The 22,264-nt window shown below is 44.4% G+C and overlaps 1 protein-coding gene and 1 pseudogene across 3 annotated transcripts in view; both read right to left on the minus strand.

The window, feature by feature from the left end:
- Positions 1–423: 423 nt before the first annotated feature.
- The window catches only part of GRK3 (G protein-coupled receptor kinase 3), a 157,738-nt gene continuing 135,897 nt past the window's right edge, over positions 424–22,264 (minus strand). For 2 of the 3 annotated variants that reach the window (XM_049788789.1, XM_049788791.1), the window contains 9 exons: positions 15,556–15,622; positions 15,174–15,274; positions 11,854–11,920; positions 10,636–10,731; positions 7,727–7,889; positions 4,569–4,705; positions 3,243–3,278; positions 2,586–2,699; positions 424–1,081 (listed from right to left, as the gene is read on the minus strand). In XM_049788789.1, coding sequence (XP_049644746.1) covers positions 920–1,081; positions 2,586–2,699; positions 3,243–3,278; positions 4,569–4,705; positions 7,727–7,889; positions 10,636–10,731; positions 11,854–11,920; positions 15,174–15,274; positions 15,556–15,622 — 943 coding nt within the window. In that variant the 3' untranslated portion in view covers positions 424–919. The remainder of the gene's footprint in view (positions 1,082–2,585; positions 2,700–3,242; positions 3,279–4,568; positions 4,706–7,726; positions 7,890–10,635; positions 10,732–11,853; positions 11,921–15,173; positions 15,275–15,555; positions 15,623–22,264) is intronic. The other variant, XM_049788790.1, reaches the window with a different exon arrangement.
- LOC126031495 (uncharacterized) lies at positions 13,164–13,278 on the minus strand (annotated as a pseudogene).

The raw sequence follows: 22,264 nt of genomic DNA on the forward strand, positions 1-22,264 counted from the left end.
TTAAATTAATTTAATATGTAGAGCACAGAGCACATCCCCATCGCTGATATTTCCTGAGAACAGGTGGAAGGATCTAAAAGGACCGTGTCACTTTTCTCCTCACTGTCCCAAACTCAGGTAGGCCCAGTCAACATTCATGCCCTCCCAGATGCTGGGAAGTGCCGTACGACCCCTAGAGCAAGATGCTCTTGGGATTCTTTCAGAGCCCTGTGGCCCTGAGAGCTAAACTCTCTTTCCCCTGCTGACCAGCTCTTGATGGCTGGTCACAGACTATGGTTTCTGAGTATGGCCGTTTCCTGTGGGCCGGTACCAGGCAGTATGCTGGGCGCTCATGGGCAACCTCAGCTGAGAACATCTTCCCACTCTATCCACCTCCCCCGGTGCCCCCTAAGACAGCAGGAGTGGGTTCTGAAGTATACAGCAAGGACCCACTGCTGCCATGATACCCCACAGTAGTACCCAGATGATTAGACACCCAGCAGCGGCTCTTTCTAAGAGATAAAATATGGCCTCAGTGGGTAAATCTGTGAGGCAACTCTGGAGACAGTCCATTCCATCTCGGAGAGTCTAAGTCAGGTCTGTTTGATACCAGAAGTAAAAATTGAAGTGACAAGGATGAACCATCTCAAGTTCCAGGTTCCAAGATACCAAAATAAGAATGTAGCAAAGACCAAGAACTTCCGTCTCTTCAGTAGTTGTGTGCAGGCTGAAACGGCAGGGGAGAGGGGCCCACTTCGTGCCTGAGAACTGTCACTGCTCCCGGGGGAGCACCTCAGGGCCCCAGTCTTCCCAGCTGCCGAGGAACCCCCCAAGATAGGTGCGTCCCACTTCCATGGGGCTCCCTGAGGGGTGCCACAGCCTCGGCGTGGCCTTTCCGAGCGGAGGCCCTGTCTCACCCAGGACCCTCCCTGTCCTGCTGTCAAAGGCCGTTGCTGTTCCTGTGACAGAGTGGGGGCTTGGCCAGCTCCACGGTGCTGGGCCGGGGCTTGTTGAGAAACTTTGGTGCACGACGCAACAGCCTCTGGGCTTCTGTGAACGTTTCTGTCAGCTCTTTCTTCCACTGCACAAACTCAGGGTCACTCTGAAGAAAAACAAAGGGAGAACCTGTGACAGCATTACCCATTTTCTCACACACATAGGGGACCCTCAGATCATCACCAGAGTCTATGAAAACAACCAGCTCTCCAGAAACAGCTCCCACCACCCCTGATTTCCCTAGTTTCATGAATTGGTGGGTCAGACAGAGATACCCCCTAGGACCTCTGCAAAGACAAGAAGAGCTGAATGGAGCCCTTTGAGACCCTTCACAATCAAAATAGAGGTGCCACAGCCTTTAGTTTGTTTAGAGAGGGACATTGATCTCTGTTTTTGGAGAGGTTGGGCCATACCCAGAGGTGCTCAGGGTTTACTCCTGAGGCAGACTTGATGTCCATATGGGATGCCAGGGATTGAACCCAGGTCTGCCACATGCAAGGCCAATGCAATACCTGCTGTGACTTTTGCCACACCTCAGGTCTGGAATAGAATAGGGAGTTCAGCCCAGTTTTTGGAAAAAGGACCTTGACATACAAGCATGGGAATGAAGTCAGTGAGCATGATTTTATAGGTTCTACTGGCTTCTCTCTCTAGACACACACACACACACACACACACACACACACACACACACACATATTCAGGGATTAAATTTGAGTGACAAGAGACCTTTGAGGAGAGAAACAATTGCCATCCTCTCACAGAAGTCATAATGTCTATCTGAACACACTTCTCAACCCTCAAACATGCAATGAGCAAAAAGCTGGAAAATGATGTAACAAATACAGTTCCAGACCTCAAGTTTCCAGAGAAAGTCACAGATTAGTTCACATATTTCCTTCTGCTATTTTCTAACATATGTGTAGGGTTGGGTGTTTTTGTTGTTGTTATTGTTATACCTGACACTGCTCAGGGCTTACGCTTGGTTCTGTGCTCCTGGTAGTGCTTCGGGTACAAAATGAGGTGGCAAAAATTAAACCTTGGTCAGCTGCATGCAATGCAAGTGTTTTACCTCTTGTACTACATCTATTGTTGGGTTAACTGACTGGAGTCATCTTACATTCTACACATGCTATTTTTTTTTTCTTTTTGGTTTTTAGGCCCTACTCCTGGCTCTGCACTCGGAAATGAGTCCTAGTGGTGCTTGGGTGACCATCTAGGATGTTGGGGATCAAACCCAGTTCAGCTCTTTAGGAGGAAAGTGCCCTATCCACAGTGCTACTGCTTCCAGACCCAAGTAATTTTTTTTTTTTTTTAGTTTTGGGACTGTACCCTGAGGTACTTAGGGGACCATATGTGATGCCAGGATTGAAACCCAGGTCACTGCCACAGATTCCTGAACAACACCTGAAACACCTGAACCTCCTGCAAACACCCTCAGTCTCTCTGTCTGTTTCTCTAAACATGATAGTACATTTTCCGAAATATTTCTCTCAGTTTGTATCTAGTAAATATGAAGTAAGATGATGCTTGATGGCTAAAGCAGCTATGTTTTATTATTATTTAGCTCCTAATTTTCACCTGGGGTTGGTGGGAGAGGAAAAACTCACCTCACATTGCAAGACAAACTGCTTTCCTCCTTTGATCCTCAACAAAATGCACTTTTTGTCTTTGATCTGAGTTTCTTCCACAGACAGAATCTGTTCCATTGTCAGTAAGTTTTGCTAGTCACAAAAAGAAAATGGCAAATTACTTTCAACAATCCATTTCCTGACCTCTTTGGCTAATAAATTATACCCCAAACAATCGGCTTAGTCAAAGCTCTAAAAAAAAAATTTGGCACTTTTCTTTCTTTGATGACATTCTAGAGGTGCAAGAGAATAGCTACCAAGGAACATGGACCAAAGTTCCAGTGACAGAATTTCAAACTGCAAAGAAAGAAAAGACTTGGAAAGGCCAGAGGCACAGCTCCAATTCGGGAATAATGACAGTCACGGCTCTGTCTCTGTTCACACAGGTAAGTCCCCTCCTGCGACACAATTGGGAGGGAACAGAGAAGCACCAGGGATGACTGACATGAGCAAAGGCGGGTGGCTGAGTTTGCACAAGGCAACTCGGCAAGTGCTTGGTTACATTAGCTTGCAACTTAAGATTTGGACAGTCATCAACATGATGTTATGAATGCAGGCGGCACCCTGAAAGCCTGGCAAGCTAAGACTATAGCATTAGAGCTCAAGATGAATGCTATAGTGTTGGAAGAACCTTACCAGTTTATGTTTTTTGGGATAAATACTCCAGGAATCCTAAACAAAAAACAACACCATCGTAAACTCACCTGTTTTCTTTTTCCTTGTGCATACTTACAAATCTAGAGAGAAAGCTATAGGTTGAATATTAGGAAAACAAGATAATCTCTGGCATCTGATGGTAAACAAAGGGAAAGTATTTTTCTATTTCTAAATATCCTGAAAGTAAAACAATTTTTTTTCAGTATGTATAAGAGCAACTTTCCAGTTGGAGGACAAATGCAGAATATACTGAGGGTCACTTGTCATTGAAAAAGACTATGACGGATATGAATTCTATTCCAATCCACTAAATAGGAGATGAGCTCAAATTTAGGGCCTTGAAAGACTCCTACTAGTTGTAACTCGGAGCCTAGCTGTATTAATTTTTACAAGTGATTTTTGTAGCCCTAATATTCGTGAGCTCTTACTTATAAATTTCAGTTAGCAATCAGCCATAGTGGATAGAAATTTCATCAACAGGGGCCGGGCGGTGGCGCTAAAGGTAAGGTGCGCCTGCCTTGCCTGTGGTAGCCTTGGACGGACCGCGGTTCGATCCCCCGGTGTCCCATATGGTCCCCCAAGCCAGGAGCAACTTCTGAGCGCATAGCCAGGAGTAACCCCTGAGCGTTACCGGGTGTGGCCCAAAAACCAAAAAAAAAAAAAAAAAGAAATTTCATCAACAGAAATTTGCCAACAATTTGAAGGGAAATGTAAGATTTGGGTCAGCAACTTTTCATACCTGAAACCACCAGCTGTCTGCTGAGCAGTCCAGAGAGTATTTGCTATGTGTCCAAGATTGGGAATCACTGTGTTTTGTGAAAACGGAAATCCTCCTCCCTCCCAAAGTAGAGTCCATGCCTCACTGGGGGAGCCCTCCTTAGGGGACAAGTATTGGGCTTTTGCAGACTTGGCATGGAATGAATGCTGCTGGCCTTACCTAATGGGGATGGCAAGGAGCAGAATTTTCTATGAATCTCACTAGCAAACAACATCTGGGGGATAAAGGGCAGTCATATCTTCCTGTTATGGAGAGAACCCCATGTCCACTTTTTCAACATGGTGGAGATCAAAGCAATCAGTATTCATTGTTTTCCAGAACTGTCTTTTCTGTGGACCTCTCTGAACTGCACACATTTGCTTTCAGGTCTCCCTTAATCCTTCCTTGACATCAAAGTCTGATCTTTTGAACATAAGACTCCAATGACTGCAGGTGAAAGCTCAACTTCCATTGAGCAGGGAACCTCATAAAACATGGTGGTGTTGACCGAATGAGCACGTAACATTCAACATTGGCTTGACACTTACTCGAGATTCCCCTTCTCCTCTCCATTCAAGTCTGTTTGGAAAGAGGTAAAAATATCGGCGCTGCCACTGAGTCAGGAACGGATTTCCCAGTTTTAGCATGTACCCGTGCATGATACAGTCTTTCCCCAGAGCATAATCTGAGGAATAGAAAAGAAGTATTCGTTAAATAGGCTCTGAACGAGCATGTCTCAAATATTCTTGGGAAAAAATGGCGTCATATTGGAAAAATCAAGTGCAATAAAACATATAACACATTACATAAATTACTCTTTTTAATGTTAAATGCACGTGAAACAGAAACCCAAAGAACAGAGGGTCCTCAGCTCTCTCCATACTAATCTATTAGATTGTTGTGTCTCAAAATTGTGACATATCTGTGATGCCCACCCAGATTGTTTGGACAGTTCAATGTTTGTTCCCGAGCTATTTTTTCATTATGTGTCATGAGAATTAAGGAACAGAGTAATTTAGATGCCCCAAGTGCCTTTACCTTTACATGGGATTAGAACTGTTCCATCTTATAACAACAGAGTACGTATTCCATTTTCAGGGTCTGAATTATTTTTATGGGGGAAACACACACATAACACACATACACCGTGTGAACTTTAAGTAGCTTCCCTTTTTTTTTTTCTTTCAATAAGGCTTTGTTAATCACCCTGAAAGCATTCATTTTTTCCCCTCACTATTCACTCAACCACAAATCCAGGAATGGCAAGGTGCTAGGTGATAGGTCAGTACTGTATGAATTCGACAGAGAATAAAGACAACTTTTCTCATGCTCAGGGAATTCTCCATCTCATGGGAGACCCAAAAAAACAGACAGGCAATGCCCATGCTGTGCCACAGTAGATGAGGAGGAGGAAAAACAATCAAGAAGGGAGGAGCTTGGGGAGGATCTGGGTAAGGGGGAGCTTTTGAGAACTGCCATTTTTGCTAAAAGAATCTGTGCATTTCCACAGGGCATTTAAAGACTAAGTCTGACCTCTTTTTACCCAAGACCTAAGCCTATGCTCTCTTGTTCTGTAGAACTGACTGTTGAGATCAAGATCTTCAACTAAGATGGAATTATTCCCAAATTAATTATCTATGCATATAAATGTATTAATTTGCAAATAATTCTGATAGCTTTAATGAAAAGAATTCATGAGGATAAAGTCATAGATTTGTATGTAATTTATTTTCTGGGTCTAACTTGTAAAGATTCAAGTGATATCATAGTCCTTCCTTGAGCAAATACATCACTTCCTGTGTAAGATTTATGTGGGCAAAGGTAGTTCAGAATCATCAAGTTCATCTCTAAAGAACTAAGACACCAGCCTATTCCCCCACATGCAGGGAGTGAGGGAAGCACACAGAACCACTGTGTCAGTCCCCTTTTCCCCTTGGGGTGTACCCTGGAAGCCTCAGAGTAGTATCCTCCCTTACCAAATCCTAGACATGCTCTTCAGTAGGTGAGAAACATTCTGGGAACCCTTCAATGAGACTGATGGAGCCCACAGAAGATGCACCCAACCAAAGCAACAATTTCATGAACATATTTATATATGTAAATATATGTGATGTCTCATTCACTTACGATGAGGTTCCTTCTGGTCATTTTTAGAATTACAGAAATTGCAAATAAATCTTTGCTTAAAAAGAACACAAAGTGACATTAGAATCAGTGATTATGGGGCCGGAGAATTAGCACAGCGATAAGGTGTTTGTCTTAGATGCAGAAGGATGGTGGTTCAAATCCCGGCATCCCATAGGGTTCCCTAGCCTGCCAGGAGCGATTTCTGAGCGTAGAGCCAGGAGTAACTCCTGCGCACTGCTGGGTGTGACCCAAAAACCAAAAACCAAAAAAAAAAAAAAAAAAAAAAAACCCAAAAAAACAAAAAAACAATCAGTGACTATATATAAATATATAAAATTCCTAAGATCTGGATAATTTGAGAGTGGTAATATTTGGGTGACTCAAGAATGACTAACTTGGGCCAGAGAGATAGCATGGAGGTCAGGTGTTTGCCTTGCATGCAAAAGACGATGGTTCGAATCCCAGCATCCCATATGGTCCCCTAAGTCTGCCAGGAGCGATTTCTGAGCGTAGAGCCAGGAGTGACCCCTGTGCGCTGCCAGGTGTGACCCAAAAAACAAAAACAAAAGTAAAGAACGGATAACTTGAGTACTTATTGTTATATGTTCTCTTTCTAAAATCTTTTTTTTTCTTTTTTTTTGGTTTTTGGGTCACACCTGGCGGTGCTCAGGGGTGACTCCTGGCTGTCTGCTCAGAAATAGCTCCTGGCAGGAACGGGGGACCATATGGGACACCGGATTCGAACCAACCACCTTTGGTCCTGGATCGGCTGCTTGCAAGGCAAACGCCGCTGTGCTATCTCTTCGGGCCCTCTTTCTAAAATCTTAATTGCTCTAAAAACTTGACGTGAGCATTCCTCAGAGCTCCTTGGTGCTGACTAAAAACAATGTAAGTATAGAAAATTGACGAACAAGGTTTAGACCCCACCACATGCTGTGCAAGGGTGCTGGGTGCAGTGGAAAAAGAAAATGCAGGTGCCCAGTTCAAAAACAACAACGAAGGGCAGAGTGGAAAGAGATGCCAGCCACTTCCCTGGCACTGCGATGGGCACCTCCATTTCAATCTGACTGCTGACACAGTAAAGTTCAGGAAAACACTTCCAGTGGACCCTCTCCCACAACTCTTCATTAAGGAAGAAGTACGTGATCAAAAAATACTGCCCTTTATCTGTGGGTTTATGTATTTCTTTTTCTTTTCATTTTTTTCTTTTTTTTTTTTTTTTTTTGGGTCACATTCAGCAGCACTCAGGGGTTACTCCTAGCTCTGCATTCAGAAATTGCTCCTGGCAGGCACAGGGGACCATATGAAATGCCGGGAATCAAACCACTGTCCATACTGCCTCGTGCAAGGCAAACACCCTAACGCTGTGTTATCTCTGCAGCCCTGGGCTTATGTGTTTCTGTGTGTTCACTGAGGAATCTCAGAGAGTCTACTAAATTTTTCTAAGCCAGAGAAAATGGAACCTCTTTAGGGCATTTTCCTCTTCTATTAGTATTTGATGCTTCTTTAGTTTCACAAGAAACTTTTGAAATTTCACTGCATTAGACATATTTTGAGACACACAGCTTTTTGTTTTTACCTTCTTCATGGCCAAGTTGCTTATTTTTAGCTCTCTTCCTGGCCTCAATTTTGTCCATGTCTGCATTTACTGCTTCATAAACCGTTTCCGCTACTTCCTGCTGCCAGCGTTCTGAGATGACCAAAGGGAAGTTCTTGTAGAGATCTTGGTCGCTATCAAGAAGCTCATTATTAAAATAAAAAAAAGAAGCTATTTTAAGAAAGGAGGTATCTGTGCTTAATATATACTTAAATATATATTTAGTATATGTTATATTATATTATATTATAGTTGTGTATAGGAAAAGGGCCAGACAAAAATACATCATTTGGAGACAATCCAGTAGCTAATGACAATCAGGCTACCAGGATTTACAAACAGTTCTAACTGCCGAGTCTTGAACCATCTGTCTCAGATCAACAGGACTGCCTGGACCCCAGACCCTCTTCGAGCATTTCATCCATGACATGGACAAGTAGAGGACTTCATTTGAAGTATTAATGGATTTGGACATCAACATAAAATTTTAATAATGATGAGAATTTTTTTGTTTTGTTTTGTTTTGTTTTTAGGTCATACTGGTAGTGCTCGGAGGTTATTCCTGGCTCTGTACTCAGGAATCACCCCTGGCGGGCCTGGGGGACCATGTGGGATGCTGGAGATTGAACTCACGTTGGCCACGTGCAAGGCAAATGCCCTTTCTTACTGTGCTATTGCTCTGGCCCTTGGTGAGGATCTTTTATTTGTACAAGTTAGAAAACAGATCCTTAGTATTACAGAAACCATTACCAGGAAGAATCTAGGAAGGCTTTAAACTGCCTCAATCAATTTGGAAAGCAAGAAAATCGAAAAGCCGAATCTACCATTCAGTTCACTAAGTTCTGAATTTATCATACCTTTAATAGTATAATCCATCATACAAATATAAAACTCAAGCTATGTGGAAAATTGAGTTCTCTGCCCCCATCCCATACTCCTCTAAAACTATTAAAGAGTCCCTATAATAAAACCTTCACCAAGTAGTAGCATTTCTCTCTTTAATTTTAACTTAAAATCATCTATTCTTGAGATCAAAGCGATTGTATGGTGGGTAGGGTGCTGGCTTTGCCTGTGGTCACTTGGGTTTGATCCCCCAAATCTCATATGGTCCCCAGAGCCCTGTAACAAGTGATCCCTGAGTACAGAGCCAGGGGTAAGCCCTGGGCACTTCTGACTGTAACCCCAAAGCCCAACAAATAAACAAAACTCTTCATTTATCTCCCTAAAGGGGGCTACGTCATGCGAGTGAGTCAAGAAAACCGGCCTTCTCACGCATCTGAGCCAGCTGCACAGCAGAAGTGCTAATGATTCTGCTGGAAGGAAGGCACAGGCTCTTTCAAATCATTAGTCTCTAGAAAACTGGATTTGCTCGCTGCTTTGTGGAGAAAAAAATAGGAAGTGCTATTACCACAGGCAAGTTCTTTAAAGGCAAAAAAAGATCAAGGTTGAAACACTTAATAGAAGGTCGTTAACAAAGCAGACTGGAAGCCCCTCAGATGCCTGGCTGGGTCCCCACACACTCTAAATGACAGGTCTGAACCTCAGCTCACTTTGAATGGGAGTGCTTCTTGTGGGATCCATTTTCCCTTTGGGCCCAAATTACACTCAGAGCAACCTGCTTCCCAGATATTAACATTCAATGTTTGAGTATAAACACTAGGGGACTGTGCATACTCGTGTGTGTGTGTGTGTGTGTGTGTGTGTGTGTGTGTGTGTGTGTGTGTGTGTGTGTGTGTGTGTGAATATGGAAGCCTGTCAAGGCAAGAAGAGCACTGGGATTAGGGTGCCTTGGACAGATTCTAAAGTTTAACAAAAAGAAAACCACCCTCTCTCCAAGAAGCTTTTCTGAAATGGGCCCCTTTGCTTTATCTCAAAACCAGCTTCAAGGCTGCTAATCAGCCTCCAAGGGGACTATTCACTAAGCTGACCTTTCAACTCTGCCCTGCATTTCTGGTCACTGAATTCTAACCATGAGCCTCTGTGTCCACCCACCAGCTCCCTATAGCCAAGCATCTTCCAGCTGCTCTTAATAGCCTGCTCCTGCCACTTTCACATCTTCCTGAAGCTATTCCTGCCCTCTCTGTCCCCATCTCTATTTCTATACCCCACTTTGATGTCGATTCTGGGCACTTCGGTCAGAGCCAATGCCAGATGCTCTGTAACCCTTCTCTTGTCCCCTGTAGAACTACACCTGGAAGGTGTTAACCACGTCACAGGAAATCCCAACAGGCCTTACGTGAGCAGAGACCCATGAAGACGGCTGAGGAGAGAGCAAGCATGCACAGGGAGGCAGCAGAATCTGGGGGAGGCAGATGTGAGCCTGACATGTGGAGATACAGAGATTGAGCCCCCTCCATGCATTCTCTTGTGTGACTCACTACCTGTAATTACACCTTGTCTCCTTGGGAAAATAATGATATGAACAGAAGTTGGAAGAATGTTGAGGGCTGTATGTTTGGAAAAGCAGTGAGTGTTTCGCATCTGACTGACAGGCTTGGAGTGAGCTCCACTGTTCGCTCTTTTCGTCCAAACTCAGAAGAGCCTATGGTCCGAGAAGAGGTCAGATGTGTGGTTCGGTGGCAGGAGGCAAAGTGTGTTTACAATCGCGAAGCTGATTCTTCCTGCCCCGTATATATTTAGCTTCATTTTAATCACAAATATAACCATGTCAACAAAAACCTGACCCATTTTGCATTTGACAGATATAATTATCAGACAAAGGGAAACATCCACTGTGCATGAATAGCTCAGGCCTGTGACTTTCCTGTTCTTCAAATGCAAATAAAGTCCCTTGGAAGGAACCTTTGATTGCCAAGGCTATGAAATGAACTCAGTTTGCTTTCCGACTAAAGGCCCGACAATAAAAGTGGAACTGAGGATGGCACTTGTACCTTGATGCCTTTGGTGTCCTCTTCATCGAATGAGCCGATGTCAAAAGCGTCTGCAGCATTTACTTCTCCCCGGGGAGGGATCAAGGGTGGAGGGTACTGGAAGATCCAAACCAGGGGTAGGTTCAGTGTGACCAGAGGACCTAGATGGTCTTCCCAAGCTACAAGCCAGGAAGAGAACCACACAAGCCATAGGCCACTCTATCCCTCACTGTGCTACGCTCAGTTCAGCTTACAGTCAGGTCACCCAACCACTGATGGGCCCTCAAGAAAGACTGCAGATTTTAGATAAACATATGGGCTAAAAAGGACTCCCATCCAAAGCTTCAAATAAATTCAACAATTAGGGCATCTGGGCAGTGTAGGATTTTGCAGCTCCACCTTAAGAAAACACATTCTCAGGGCCAGAAGGTTAGAACAATGAGTAGGGCACTTGTCTTGCAGACAGCTCAGCCATATTTAATCCCCAATATTACAAAGGTTCCTCGAGTCCTGCACAGGAGCAATCCTTAAGCACAGACTCGGAAAACTGAGTATTGGCTAACATTTTAGATCAGTAGTAACTAACCCAGAGTCCAATTAACCCAGATTCTGCTAAACTTATTTGGGGCTATTTCCCTATACCAGTTAAAAAAATTATGTTATTTTAAAGGGGTGGGGGATTGTGCTGATTTCCAATCATGCTGATTCTAAAATTACATCATATTGAACTAAAAAGATTAAAATATTTGTGTTTAAGTTTCTGACAAACAACTTTACACCCTTATATAAAGGCTTATGGGGGGAGGAATATTCTGTCACACATTGAAACTGAGAAGAGAAGTAAAAAAGGTATGTTAAGATGCACAGTCCCAATTATATGAACATCTGAAGTAGTGGGTGCCATTGGGACTGGAGCAATAGCACAATGGGTAGGGCATTTGTCTTGCATGTGGCAGACCCAGGTTCAATCCTCAACATTCCATATGGTCCCCTGAGTTTGCCAGGAGTGATTCCTGAGCACCGAGCCAGGGTTAGCCCCTGAGTGCTACCAGATGTGGCCCCAAAACAAACCCCAAAAAAATGAAGTATTGGGTGCCACTCTCATTTCACCATTATTTAGTTTACAGGGGAAAGAGACTGGGGTGGGGACCTCCAGAAAAAAATCAGGAAGTCAGCAGTGGGGTGGGGGTAGAGGCAGAGGCCCAAGCTGTGGTACCCTTTGGGGCCCCCAAGATGTACCTTCTGCAAGTAGACATGCTGCCAGTCAACACCTTTGAAGAAGCTGTGCTCTTTCACTTCCTGTGCTCTGTGTGAGAGAGGGAGAAAGAGGAATGGAGGGAGGGAGAGAGAAGGAGAGAGAAAGAGAGAGTCAGGTCTGTGCAAGAGCTGCATTTGGGAATAATTTGTAAAATTTCCTCAGCTGATCCCTGACATCAAAAATTATGTACACATGGGGCTGGAGAGATAGCATGGACGTAGGGCATCTGCAGAAGGACGGTGGTTTGAATCCCGGCTTCCCATATGGTCCCCTGAGCCTGCCAGGAGCGATTTCTGAACATAGAGCCAGGAGTAACCCCTGAACGCTGTCAGGTGGGATCCAAAAACCAAAAAAAAAAATTATGTACACAAAGGAACAACTATTTCCTCTTTTTTTTTTCTAAGAAGACAAGTAAAGCATCACTGGGAGCCCTGTGCTGTTTAGAAATAGTGCCTGACACCATGGTGCTAAAAGGAAAAAAGGACAGACAGACAGAGAATCTGCCATAGAACTAGACTGGGGATGAAGTGGGATGGTAGAGGGAAATGGGACATTGGTGATGGGAAATGCACATTGGTGAAGAGATGGGTTTTGGAACATTCTATGACTGAAACCCAACCATCAAGAACTTATGGAAATTCAATTAAAAAAAAAAGGAAATAGTGCCTGAAGCACTGAGGAGTACTATTTGCGATGTTTATTCCAATTTAAGAGGAGTTTTCACAGATTCATTTATAGATAGTTATTTATGAAAGACTTTTTTTTTTTTTTGCAGTGTGAGTTACTGATCTCCATGTGAAGGAGCTCTACAGAGCCAATGTCTGCAGGTCATGAAAAAGATGAGGAAAGGAATACATATCGAATTCTTTCATTTTATCAACAAAAGGGGCCAAACTCAGATTCTGGGCCCACTAAAAACTTGACACTCTCACAGCACATGAAAATACTCTCTTTTCTGCCTTCACATCCAGTCTCTAAGAGTCAACCAAGGACATGGAAGAGAGGTAAAGTCAAATAAATAAAATTAAAACTATTCTCCAAACCCTTCCAAGTCAGGGGTACCCTTGAGCAGCTGATGGAATGAGTAACAAATGAATTTCCAGACCAACATCCACCACTCCTGTGCACAAGACAATACAGCTTCAGAATTCTGAAGGGAATGGCCACAAGTTTGAATTCTGCTTCCTGCCCAAATATTAATCCAGTGGAAGACATTTGGGGGATGGGAGAAAGTTTATCCTAGACCTGCTCAAGGAGTGGATGACTTGAGAACATAATGATGGAGACCTAAAGAGGGTGGGGAGGAGACTCAGAAAAGCAGAAGGCTTGGGACTCAGGGAAAGACAAATTTAAACTGATAAGAACAGATACCACACTTGATCTTAACCAAAAGGCCGAGAAGCGATAGGAAAAGACAAATTTAAATGACTTCAGGTCTGCAAAATAGGGAGGTCCAGGTGTGATGGTACAGAGTAGCAGAGAGAGCACTCAGCCCTCCAGGGAAGAAAAATCCAGAGAAAAATAAAGGCTTCCAGTGGTCCCATTATCTTTGGAAATATATCTACATTGCTTTCACCTATATGTCTCATATAGAATTGATATCTGGTATATGCTTAGCACTGAGGTAAAATTATACTACAATTCACTGTGGAGCTACTTGCTCAGGCTCCATATTTGATGACCATTTTCATTGTCCTTCTGTGTAAATGCATCTTCTTGCAACTTTGAAATTGGTTTGTGTAAAAGAACACTAAAATGTTGCAAACAATGCCAGTGTGATCATGCGGGACACACGAAGTTCACAATGAAGAAAGTTGGCAGTGGATGGGAAAGGACCATGGAAGGAAGGGTCAAAAGATGCTGTTCATAACTCATGAACATGGCAGAGACAGCTAAGTAGACCCCTTGAGAAGACACCAAGGTGAAGCAAAAATAGCGGGTCTGGGGCCTGAGAGATAGCATGGAGTTAGGGCATTTGCCTTGCATGCAGAAGGATGGTGGTTCAAATCCCGGCATCCCATATGGTACCCGAACCTGCCAGGAGCGATTTATGAGCATAGAGCCAGGAGTAACCCCTGAGCACTGCCGATGTGACCCAAAAACCAACATTAAAAAAAAATATATCAGATCAGTATTTTGGGCTTCTTTGTTTGTCACACTCTGCAGTGCTCAGGACTTACTCCTGGTTCTACAATCAGGACTTACTGTTGGCAGTGCACGAGGTGCTGGAGATTGAACCTGGGTCAGATGCATACAAGGTAAATACTCTACCTGCTGTACTATCTCTCTGGTCCATGTGTGTAAGGTCTTTTGAAGGGCCTAATCCAAAGTGAGCATCACATCACGATGTCATGACATCATCACAAACGGTGTGGCCACTATGTGTGTGGGAGATTATGTGAGAGGAGGAAAGAAGGAGAATGAAGGACCAAACAATAAACTCTTTTTTTTTTACTTGAAAATAAATATCATTTATTCTCAAAATACCAGATCTTCAATATATGAAAATGGCTCATTATTTATTTTCATTCTCCAACTCTACTTTCAATTTCAGAATATTCTTTCAGCTTCCAACCCACACTTGGCAGCTGTATGTGTTTGGTGTATTGAAGACGTTTCTTTTTTTTTTTTTTTTTTCTCATTTATGTGGAAACAAATGTATTATGATCAACTATGTCAACTATATAATGCATTTTCTTCTTTTTATTTTTTTATAATTATCTTTATTTAAACACCGTGATTACAAACATGATTATAGTTGTATAATTACAGTCATCTGAATCAAAATGTCATCATTATTAAAACTTAGCTGAGTGGATTGGATGATGTCAGCAGGCATTGCTACCACCTATTAAAGAAAGTGGCTCCTAATTAGACAAATTGTGGGGCTTGAAGTGATAGTACAATGGGTACTTGCTGACTAAGTTTGATCCCTATGGTCCCTTGAACACTGCCAGGAGTAATTCCTGAGTGCCGAGCCAGGAGTAAGTCCTGAGGGTCATAGAGTGTGGCCCAAAACAAACAAACAAACAAACAAACAAAAAATAACTCTGCAGCTTGTTCTTCCAGTTGTGTGTCTTGTGCAAAACACAGAAAAACAGCAAACACACACACACACACACACACACACACACACACACACACACACACCACCACCACCACCACCACCACCACCACCCTACCCCCCACCCCACTTGTGAAATTAAGTAGGAACTTTTTAAGGTCAGGGAATGGCTTTTTTTAAGGGTCTTGTGAAACAGCAGGTTTGTTCCAAGTTTGTTGTTAGGGGCCTCGGACCTACCCGCCTCCATGGCAGCCCAGCCGCTTGCTGACATCCCGCTGCAGCAAACCTTCCAGTAGGGACTTCAGCTCTGGTGAGAAAGTGTCTGGAAGTTCCACATTCTGGGTGGCAAAGAGAAAACCCATTATTCAAAACAGCACTCAGGTAAACAGAGCCCTCACCCAGTCAGCTGAGATTCTTAGCATCTCAGTGACTCCATTTACTACATGACCCCTTTCCTGTCTCCTCCTGCTTTTCTGTGATCTTTTCTCTCTTAGAACCCCAGAAATGTCTCACTTTTTATTAATATTTTAAGAAAGCAAACTCTTCCACTAATTACAATGGAACAAAGCAGGACAGTTAAAATGCGAATTAAAAAAGAAAATGTTTTTCATTTCCTTACCACGGTGAGCGTCATTCGGTCAATCTCATGCTTATCTTTGGTTTTGTGTTGTCTGAAAGGACTGTGACTGTAGAAATAAAAACACGCTTTACCATGGGGATTGGGTAAGGCAGCAGCACATACTATACTGTGTGCTATTTGGTTCTCTGAAAATGAGAGCGATACAAAGGCCATAAACATTGGTCATTTCCAGAAACAAACTGGTGGCCATGCATGACAGGTCTTGGAAGAAAGGCTTAGGTTTCACCTGAAGAGTCAGATCTTTATGTCAATGAAGCCCTGAAACTAAAATGTATCTGGACAAATATATTCCACTTGGTTACTTCAAAGTATATTTAGTACAAAAAAGAGTCAACAGGTAGTCATGAAAATAAAGGCCATTTATGAAATCATGATCAAACCACCTAAACCTCCTCCCTTCCTCCCTTCCCACCCCTCCCCTCCTCTTCTCTCCTTCCTCCTCCACCCTAATACAACCTTTCTTTCACTTCCCAAACTTTTCCTGAGCAATTAGCTATTGCTCCGGGGATATTCATCAAGGAAGGTCAGATGGTTAAATAATTAGCTCCCATTGGGCTCGGGGCTTCTAAGCCTGTACCCATTGGTGCTTGGTGAGGTCACAGCTGTACCCAGGCACTGTGAAACCAGTCACTTCAATTAGTACTTTCCTCTGCAGATAACCCAAGAACCATGTACTAGCAGGGCATACAGTTCTGAGAGACTCGCTCATGCTTTACATGTGGAGGGTCAAGGATGCAAAAACCCTGAGTTCAAGTGCAACTTGGCTGTTTGCTGTCTGTGAGCTAGTCACATAAGACTTCAGGGTATATGTCCTCTGTGAAACTGGCTCGGTGCCATACTTCACAGCAATGTTGAATGTTCACCCCAGGTAACATGCGTGCTCATAATCATAGCAATGGTATATACTGAAAGTGCTGATTCTATACCCACAGAAACTAGTCAAGATGAATCTTTCTTTTTTCTTTTCCTTTCTTTATTTTTTTGAGGGGGTCACATCTGGCAGCGTTCAGGGGTCACTCCTGGCTCTACGCTCAGAAATCGCCCCTGGCAGGCTTGGGGTATCATATGGGATGCTGAGACTTGAACCACTGTCCTACCTCCATGCTATCTGTCCAGCCCCATGATGAATCTTACTTTTAAAAAAAGACTGTCCACTGGATCAACCAGCAAAACCATTATCCTAACTCTTTCCCAGGTTTTTGAAAATCTGAAGTAGGGCCAGTGCAATAATATAGCAGGCAGGACATTATCCTTGTATGCAGTCGACCTGGGTTTATTCTTCAGCATCCCATATGGTTTCCAGAGCATTGCCAGGAGTAACCTCTGAACATGGAGTGTGGTCCAAAACCAAAATAACGACAAAAACAAATCTGAAGAAATTAATTTTTCAAGGAAATTTTACCAATGAGACAACCACACATGCAGATTAGAAAACCAAATTAGAAAACCTGGTTTATAAACTGAACTTAACTAAACTAAACTAAACTAAAGAAGGAATGTGTATGGCTGCATTTTCTTACTGCAGCACATGCCTATTAAAAAACTGATCCAACAAAAAACAAAAACAAAAAAAATTTGGGGGCCGGAGAGATAGCATAGAGGTAGGGCATTTGCCTTGTATGCAGAAGGTCAGTGGTTCAAATTCCGGCATCCCATATGGTCCCCTGAGCCTGCCAGGAGCAATTTCTGAGCATAGAGCCAGGAGTAACCCTGAGCGATGCTAGGTGTGATCCAAAAAAACAGAAAACGAAAACAAAAACAAAAGACTGATCCAACAGCTTTACTTCTATGAGGCACATAGGGCATAATTTGACATTTTTTCGGGGGGCCACATACAGTGGCACTCAGGGGTTGGTTACTCCAGGCTCTGAGCTCAGAAATCACTCCTGGCAGGTTCAGGGGACCATACAGGATGCTGGCGATCAAACTCAGGTCCATCCTGGGTAGGCTGCGTACAAGGCAAATGCTGTACTGCTGTGCTATTTCTCCGGCCCCAGGCATAATTTGAAGAAACCGTGTATAATATTTTAACAATAATCCCATACAATGGGTTGGAACTGATTCTACAAGCCAGCGTGGCTGAGAAGGTTTCACACCCCTCTAGCTCATGCTAGATGGGCTTATGGCTGCCCACCTGGTGCCCAGCTCAATTGGCTCAGGACAGCACTGAGTTATCTCTTGAAGCAATTATTCTATTTGCAGCATTTTCTATCTTCAATATTTTCATTTTCATTTTGTACAAGAGAGGGCACTCTAAAATTTCATTTTCCTTTGCTTTGTGCCGTGAAGCACAAAGTCATGTCTCTGTATTTAAAACCTTCATTTTTAAAAAAGAAAACAAATCAAGGTGAATGAGTGAGAAGTGCCAAGCAAACATGTAATAATCTTCAAAATAGTTTTCAATGAATAATAGGCATTTGTTTAGGCTTTTGGAGCCATATCTGGCAATGCTCAGGGATTATTTCTGGCTCTGCATTCAGGGTTTAGGGAAATATATAGGGTTCTGGGGATTAAATCTTGGTCACCCATGTGCAAGACAATCTCTCTACCTGCTACTATAATTATGGCCCCTGCCTGAAAATATCCTTTTCACCTTGTTTCTAGAGAATAAAGCATAAATGACTACATTTAAGAAGCAGACAGGATGTAACAACAAATAGTTATCTATTTATAAGAAACAGTTTAAAAGTATACTTGTATTACTCTTTCATGCCAAAACAGAGATACTAGCAGATTTATGGTTCATGAGAAAAGAAATAAAAATTCCTCAAATTTTAGGAACTCCTTCATCTTTCTGCTTGACACTTAGCTGTCCACACCCCACAAAGATATTTAATGTCCCCGAGTTTAGGCCAATCTTTCTGATTAGATGCTCATGCACCAGGCCCAAGTACCCAATTTGGGTTGCTGGGACCTGTGTCTGATGCTGTGAGTAAAGGACCAGGCCCTGATACTGGTTTAAAAACAAAAACAGGCCACAGCGATAGCACAACGGTAGGGTGTTTGCCTTGCATGAGACTGATCCAGGACGGACCTTGGTTTGAATCCTGGCATCCCATATGGTCCCCCCCCCCCCCCCCCCGAGCCAGAAGCGATTTCTGAGCGCAGAGCTAGAAGCAATCCTCGATCGAGCATCACCGGGTATGGCCTCCCCCCAAAAAACCAAAAACATAAAAACAAAACAAAACAAAACAAAACAAAAAAATCAACAATGTGCTCTGACAAAAGTGCTCTGTGCTACATTAAAAAAATCTTTTATGGGACCAGAGAGAGGCCAAGAGGGGTCTGGAGTTCAGGCCAAGGATCCCAGGAGCACATCCAGCACTCACTTCTGCTCCTGATTCCTTTTTAGAAATCTGACGAGAGAGGCCGGAGTGGTAGCACCGTGGTGGGGCATTTGCTTACACACGGCTGACCCAGGACGAATTAGGGGTTTGATCCCCGGCATCTCATATGGTCCACCAAGCCAGGAGCAATTTCTGAGCACAGAACCAGGGATAACCCCTGTGTGCCACCAAGTGTGTCCCCCCACCCACCCCCCCCAAAAAAAACCTAGAAATCCAACAAGGGCACATCTCATGGGTAAGGAGCCTTCAGAAATGCTTCCCAGCAACTCTCTTTTCTGCGCGCAATTTGGAGCAAGTTGGGGTTTGCAAGTGAGAACGCTGGATGCACATCTGTTTCCAATGAAGTCTTGATTATTCTTTGTGAACAAAACCAAAGAGTCTGTTTCTATTTTGGAGAACGTTCAAGAAAACCCTCTGATACTGCTGAGCCCCTTTCTGCAGGAGGCACGTGGTCCACATGAATCCTGTCATCACTGCTACTCCCTAATGCAGCCGCTTGCAAGAGAAGCCAGCAAAAGGCCCATCAACGCAAGCCAAGCTCTCATCACATGTGATGCATTGAAGGGTGTCAGAATAGAAGGCACACAAGCAGAGGGTGTGTGTGGGGGGGTCTTAAGTGGCTTCTGATCAAGTGGGAGCAAATGATCTCCCACACCCCAGCAAGTTTGATCATCTTCAAACTATGCTAAACTGTGGTTGATACAAACACACACACACCAAAAACACACGAGATCTATGAGATACACTATGAAATAATGAATTTAAAGATTCTACCTTATAATCATGGGAAATTAAAAAAAAAAAAAAAACTTCAGGGGCCGGAGCAGTGACGCAAGCAGTTAGGTGGCTGCCTTGTGTGGCTAGCCTAGGATGGACCATAGTTCCATTCCCCTGGCGTCCCATATGGTCCCCCAAGCCAGGAGTGATTTCTGAGCGCATAGCCAGGAGTAACCCGAGTGTCACTGGGTGTGGCCGAAAAACAACAACAAAAAAAAAAACTTCACAAAAAAATTTATTTTAGAACATACCCAAGAAGTTATGGTCCATCAAGTATGCCTTCTGAGCCTAACCAATGGCTCCCCCAAACATGTATATACATTCTTTGTCCCCTCCCAGAGTCCATTCATTCCATAACCTGAGGCGGACTCTGCTCTTCCCACTTTGGTACCCCCTTTCTCCTGTGAGTTGCTACCTCTGGAGATCATAAAGTCCAAGGTGGGGGCCAAGGGATAGCACAGTGGCAGGGTGTTTGCCTTGCATGAGGCCAACCGGGATGGATCAGGGATCAATCCCAACATCCCATATGGTCCCCTGAGCCTGCCAGGAGTGCAGAGCCAGAAGTAACCCCAAAGCACCAGAAGTAACCCCAAAGCACCATCAAATGTGGCCTAAAAAACAAAAATAAATAAAGTCCAAGGTGACAAGTGTCCCATCAGATGGATCATGTCTCTTGACAGCATCCTTCCCTGCACTTTTGACAGGAACACAACTTATCTATTCTAGAAGGACACGGAAAGCTCCCAGGGTCATTTGGAGTGTAAGCGTGAGCAGCGCCCCAACACCCAGCCTGGGAGAGGGGCCAGCCAGTGCAGGACTGTCAGCTGGGGATGAAAGCTGATCTCTTTCAAGCCAAGCCTCAACTCCCTTTTCCCCACTGTGCCTCATAGGATTCTTCAACGGAGACCAGCCAAACTATGGGGGTTCCGTGAAACACATGGGTTAGTGCAAAGAGTATCTGACCAGGGAAAATAAAGGGGGAGGCAACACTGGGGGAAACTCGGTTCTGTCCTGCTGCACAGACTTGAGAGCAGTGAGGGAACTGGTGTACAGCACTCTGGGCCTTCCGAGTGCTGCTTCTCATTTGTTCCAGCAGGGGGCAGTCCTGTACACTGCAGGCAGCTTAGCAGCACCCCTGGCCTTTCCCAGCAGGACTTCAGCAGTGATCCTGCCCTGATGCTGCAAACCAGACTGGGCACTGCTGGGAGAGACAAGGGCAGACACTGTGGCTGTGCAGTGGGTGGGCCAGGTACAGGGGGGGCAGGCTCAACTCCTACCGCCCCCACTTCTGGTTTCGACTTCTCAATCCCCTGGTACCCTAGGGAAGCCTGTTGCAGTGGGTGAGAACCTCAAAGCAGAGGTTCCAACCTTTTCTGACTAATCATCAGGAACAAAAATCCTTCAGCGCCCCTTAACCCCAAGCCGGGAAATCTACCTTCTTTAAGGGAAAAAGCAGAAACAGTAGTCCCAGTGGTGTCTTAGGCTCCAGGATGGCTCCAGCATCTAAGGGGGGCACATCTTAAAGGATGCTTCTCTGCCCGGTTTCCAAGAAGTTATCCCCACTACAGCAAGGGATTGCAGACATGCCAGCCCATCTCCTGCAGACCCCATCATGGCATGCTGCCCCTGAAGAGGGTCCTCCAGAAATATTAGTTTAATTTAAATCGCTGGCATTTGGCAATGCCTAAAGGGTCTGTTACTATCACCTCCTTCCCAATTGTCACAAATAGTGAGTGGTCCTCTCCCTCTGCAGTCCTTTGACTCCTCCTTTTGGGGTTCTGATGACCCCTGCTGGCCCTGCAGCTATTACCCCCCCCACCCCCCCGAAGTACTGAGAACCACCCCGTGATCCTCCCTTGCTTGCCTCTTGGTCTCTGCAGGCTCGAGAACAAAGCCAGAGCATGAATTTTAGCCTGTCTCTTGTGTGACCCGATCTCAGTGGAGCGGCCCCTCAAGGCTCCCTGCCCCTGTCCCAAGCAGCTGACCACTATCAGAAGTTACTGATGGGGGAGCTGCCTGTCCCCAACCCCCGTGCTCTCCCACCCCAGGAGGGGACATGGTCAGGCTTATCACCTCCCCCATACTGTTCCCAAGTCTGCTTCATTATTCACTGTCTCCTCTGCAGGTGGGCACCCTTCATTCCTCTGCTCCCTAGCATTGCCATGGCCTCATCCCTTGGGTCCACACCTGTCAACTTGCTCAAGGCACAGTGGCCCTCCCTCCCTCCCTCCTTCCCTTCCTGCCTCAAGAGCTCTAAGCACCATCCCTGGCATATTAAAGGTACTGCATAAAATCAAACTGAATCCAGATCACTCGAGTAGCCACAAAATACTTGCTTGGACTTGGATGTTAGTGCCATATTCTTTCTTTATTCTTTTCATTTCTTTTCTTTTGTTTTTGGTTTTGTTTTGGGGGCCACACCCTATGGTGCCCAGGGGTTACTCCTGGCTCTGTGCTCAGAAATCACTCCTGGCAGGCTCAGGGGACCATATGGAATGCCAGGGATTGAACCCAGGTCTGTCTTAGATTGGCTGTGTGCAAGGCAAACGCCCTACTGCTGGCTG

The sequence above is a fragment of the Suncus etruscus genome, chromosome 15, assembly GCF_024139225.1.
Source record: "Suncus etruscus isolate mSunEtr1 chromosome 15, mSunEtr1.pri.cur, whole genome shotgun sequence".
Classification (NCBI taxonomy): domain Eukaryota; kingdom Metazoa; phylum Chordata; class Mammalia; order Eulipotyphla; family Soricidae; genus Suncus; species Suncus etruscus.